Source organism: Gigantopelta aegis, chromosome 3 (genome assembly GCF_016097555.1).
Source record: "Gigantopelta aegis isolate Gae_Host chromosome 3, Gae_host_genome, whole genome shotgun sequence".
Taxonomy (NCBI): domain Eukaryota; kingdom Metazoa; phylum Mollusca; class Gastropoda; order Neomphalida; family Peltospiridae; genus Gigantopelta; species Gigantopelta aegis.
This window is the reverse complement of record NC_054701.1, coordinates 16,217,426-16,221,706: the sequence shown is the minus strand read 5'-3', so window position 1 is coordinate 16,221,706 and position 4,281 is coordinate 16,217,426. Positions and strand designations below refer to the sequence as shown.

Below are 4,281 nucleotides of genomic sequence, written 5' to 3'. Positions count from 1 at the left end.
GTCGATAACGATTATAAGCATCTCAATAAAAAAGGTAAGGAATTACTGGCTTTGGCATACTTTTTTAAAATCATGGATTTGACTGGATTTGCTCATGAGTTCCAGTGGCGAACAGACAAATTTGGAAGAGGTAGGCTAGAATACGGGCCTGAAATTCTGTCAAAGTCAATTCATGGTCCAGTTTTGTTTTTACCACTTACAGTTGTATCAGAACTGAATTATGTTTTTTTTTTTTAATTCTGTGTGTGTAGGAATGTCTATACACCCCAGTTGAAACACTATATGTAAATCCATTCACCAAGTAAGACCTTAGAATTGGATCATAACCCGTAAGCCAATAATCTTCTTTATCCTTTTGTACTAGAGTTGGGAGTTTTTCGCTGTGGCCATTAGAATCCATGTCCCGACTGATATGGCAGCGGTTTGTTTAAAACCTTGTTTTCCACACTGCAGTTTCATTAGAATCCATGTGCGGCTGATGTGGCAGCGGTTTGTTTAAAACCTTGTTTTCCACACTGCAGTTCTGTGTGTGGTCCTTCACAGAAACCACAGATGTGTTTGTAAGGGCAGGGATGTGTCCTGCAGGCATTAATACTGTTTAAAAAAATAACAGTACCTTGTTCAAAAGGGCTGGCCAGATCTATTTGGGGGGCAAAGCAGTATTAGCTGTGATTCCCGAACATTAAAAATTAGTACTTTTGTGATGTTTAGCATTTTTTCAGGCTTGTCGGTGGGATGTTGCCAAGGGATATTATGTGTTTGGAGAAGTTTTCAAAAACTGTCATCATAATTCCTCCAGGCTGTGTTGCCATAGTGTTGATAAATTTCTGTGTTACTACATATTTCAGTACATTTTGGGCTTCTTCTGGCCTCTGTTCAATGTAGATTGACATAAAGGTAAAAAAAACCCAGGTTGTCCACTGATTTATTGACAACAGATACTTGGTCTTTTGTCTCATTACAGTGTAGCAGTGTGCACCAACAGCTAACTATTTATCACTAAGCTGCAGCTTTCTGTGAGTACAATCAATACTGAGCAAACGTTTCACTGATATACTGTCTCATCACTTGTGGATAAATAAGAGATCTAGGATCTTCTGTGTCAGACTATAGGGGAGACCGGGGCACAGTGGATTGGAAATCTTCTGTTTAATATTATTTCTATGTTAAAGTCGGCATGCTTAATGTTGATGGTGGAAATGATAGAAGAACTTCACCTCTATAAAACATGTTTACTTATAACCTGCCAATTGCCACCATTTTTTGCTGAATGGAAATTTAAAAAAAAAAAGAAAAGAAGATTAACTGTGGGCAGGTACCGGGGCAAAGTGAACCACTGAACGGCGCACAGTAAATCAAATGTTAAAAAAGACTCCATATTCCAATTTAATGTTCACAAACATGGTATTTATTCTTAAAAATGAAAATTTGACAAATACCAAAATAACTGTGCTTAAAAAGATGTTGATAACAAAGATAGCAAAATTAGGCACTTGTGGCAATAGTTGCCTATGCCTTCTAAGTGTAGGCAAAAGGAAATAAAATTATAATTTAAAATAGTCCTAAAAAACCTGTTACAGTTAAACCTAGTGTTCAAGGTTATAAACAGTGAACAAGTACAAAGGTAACGTAGTATGTGCATGTCTTGCAAAACATTTTAAACTAACCTGCATCTGTGGGTCGTGCAATATTCAAAACAGGTCAATGAATCCCCTGGTTGAAGATGTTAACTGGTGTTAACCTAGCGCAGCACATTTGAGTAAGAGGTGAGGTCCACTGGAAATACCATATGGCGTGCGACACGAGCTGTGCCACCTTGTTGGTTGGGAGCAGGAAACTTCCCTACAACATCTTCGAACGAAACATCTGATATGTCTTCTACATTGGGAAAAATAAATGTGAATGACTTTGGTTTCTCACATCTCAAGAACTTCACTTCAAAGATTGCCACATCAGTAGCTTCAATACGGTTTTGGACCTGCCCTATGTACATAACTGTGGGTTTTTTCGTTGAAAACTTTATCAAAACAAAATCATTAGCATTGAGTGCATTGGAATCTGGCAATTCTATGTCCTCTACTTGATGCTCCATAAGTTCATCATAGTCTGATGCATCATCATCATCAACAACACAGAATGTGCTCTCATCTGCTTCCTCGTTAGAACTTATGCTGTCTTCATTTGAAATATTTATAGACTGGAACTTAAGCTTCTTTGTAACTTTTCTAACTACTTTAATCTTTCGGCTCTCTTGTTTATCTTTCTTTCTTTTTCTCTTTTGTTCTACTTCTCTTATTTGTTCCTTGATTGGAGTGTGTCAGAATAAGAGTTGCACCCTTCTTTCTTCCTCCTTTGTTTTTACGTGGTGGTGCCTTTGGGAATGGACTTATTTGTTCTGGGGTAATGATATAATTCTCTACATTTGTTGTAGTTGAAGCGACTGCTCCTGATGTTGAAGCGACTGCTACTGGCTTCTTTAAATGCGTTGCTGTATCATATATAGCTGAACAATGATGTTCTGGTGATACTGGAGCAGAATGATGGTGTTCTGGAACCATTGGTTCTCCGGCATCGACCCATTCAGGTCGATCTGTTACGTATGAACCGAGGAAATCTTCCTCGCTGAAGACGTTTGGATTGAATGGGTAGATGCCAGAGGCTCGAAAACCGGCTATGATGTTAGGTTTGAAGGCCAAAGGATAGGCATTGCCTACTATCTGAGCGATATCGTGGATGGTGATAGTTTGACCAGGATGATTGGTCATAAAAGAATTAGCTGCCTGATTGTAGAATGACTTGAATGGACCATATACAGATATATCCAACGGTTGCATCTTATGACTGCAATGAGGTGGCAGTGTCAGCATAATCACACCATTATCTTTAGCCAGATCAATGGTTTGTATCGAGAGATGTGTGTCATGGTTGTCAAGTATCAGTAAAACAGGAAGCTCCTTGGAACATTTAGTTGATTTGATAAAGTGTTCCATGAATACTGTGAAGTTTTCAGTCGTCATCCATCCTGTTTGATGGGCAGATCCAATGGTCCCAGGAGGAGCACCATGCAACATTGAATCTTTGAAGTGGACACGAGGAAATACCATAAATGGTGGAATAGAATTTCCAGATGCATTTATTGTACCAACCATTGTTACCAAAGTCCCTCTCTCACCAGAAGTAATCTTGCCAACTTGCTTATCACTTTTGCATGCGATCACTTTTGTGTTTCCAACTTTCTGTACTGTAATGCATCCCGTTTCATCAGAATTGTAGATATCATTGGGGCCGAAGTGGTGTCTCTCGAGCACTATCTGTAAGTTGTCAAAACAATCCTTGACATTCTTTTTGTTGAAACTTGTCGCACGTGATAGGCTGGTCGCTTCAGGATGACGTAGTGAAAGGTTCGGAAAGTGTTTCATATATTCAGTAAACCAGTCTTCTCCTGCTAAACTATTTTTAGTCCATGCTTCACGGATTATTTTTTTATTTCTAACAGCAAATTCATATGCCAGCTCACGAACTTGTTTCCGTGTCAGCTCATACTGAATTTTCGATGCTTTAATAAGGTAATCCTGTAGAAGTATCTCTTCATCGTGACTGAAAACCTGGCGGCAGTTGTATTTTGGTGAATATGCTATTAAGTCTTTGTTTTCAGAAGTGCGTGCCTTTTTCACGTATCTACGGAGAGTTGAAAACTTGATATCATGTGTTACACAAATATTTCGAATACTTTTTCCTTCATCAATCACAGTGCGAACAGCTTCTTTCATTCGCCCACTATCCATATTTCCTATTTTTCTCTCTCCTTGTTCCTATTGCGTACCATTACTTGTGTTGCATGAAATGGTAAAATAAAAACTGTTAATTAAGAGGGTATCTTAAGAATACAAAATAATTACATTGAGGAAAATAAAATTAGTTTAGTAAAAAATTAAATTTTGAAAATTTTCCGGGGCACAGTGAATCACTTGTCAAAATGAGCCACTGTACCCCGATTCACTGTACCCCAAATGCACTTAATGCCCTCTTGTGGCATTGTTTTAAAAATGGCTGCCTGCAGCAAACAGAGCACATGGTTATTAACTGCATGAAACAGCCCTCTAATTACAAACAAGTGCTTGGTTACTTATTACTGGATGATCTATACTAAATGACAAAAACAATAGAGCATGCAAATTTTACTTTAGGTAGTGAAAAACATACTTTACCTTGTAATTGTTCTGCAGTGAAATCTGGTCTTGAATCATGCACTAATTCAGTTGGGGATTGCCTAGAGGTATA

At 38.2% G+C, this 4,281-nt stretch overlaps 1 protein-coding gene across 1 annotated transcript; it reads right to left on the bottom strand.

The window, feature by feature from the left end:
* Positions 1–2,255: 2,255 nt before the first annotated feature.
* LOC121368514 lies at positions 2,256–3,785 on the bottom strand. The gene has a single exon (XM_041493250.1). It carries the CDS (start codon positions 3,783–3,785, stop codon positions 2,256–2,258), a length of 1,530 nt encoding a protein of 509 aa, XP_041349184.1.
* Between the last annotated feature and the right edge of the window lie 496 nt (positions 3,786–4,281).

Coding starts and splice junctions, on each gene's coding strand:
- LOC121368514 (XM_041493250.1), bottom strand. CDS start 3,785: ATGGATAGTGGGCGAATGAAAGAAGCTGTTCGCACTGTGATTGATGAA.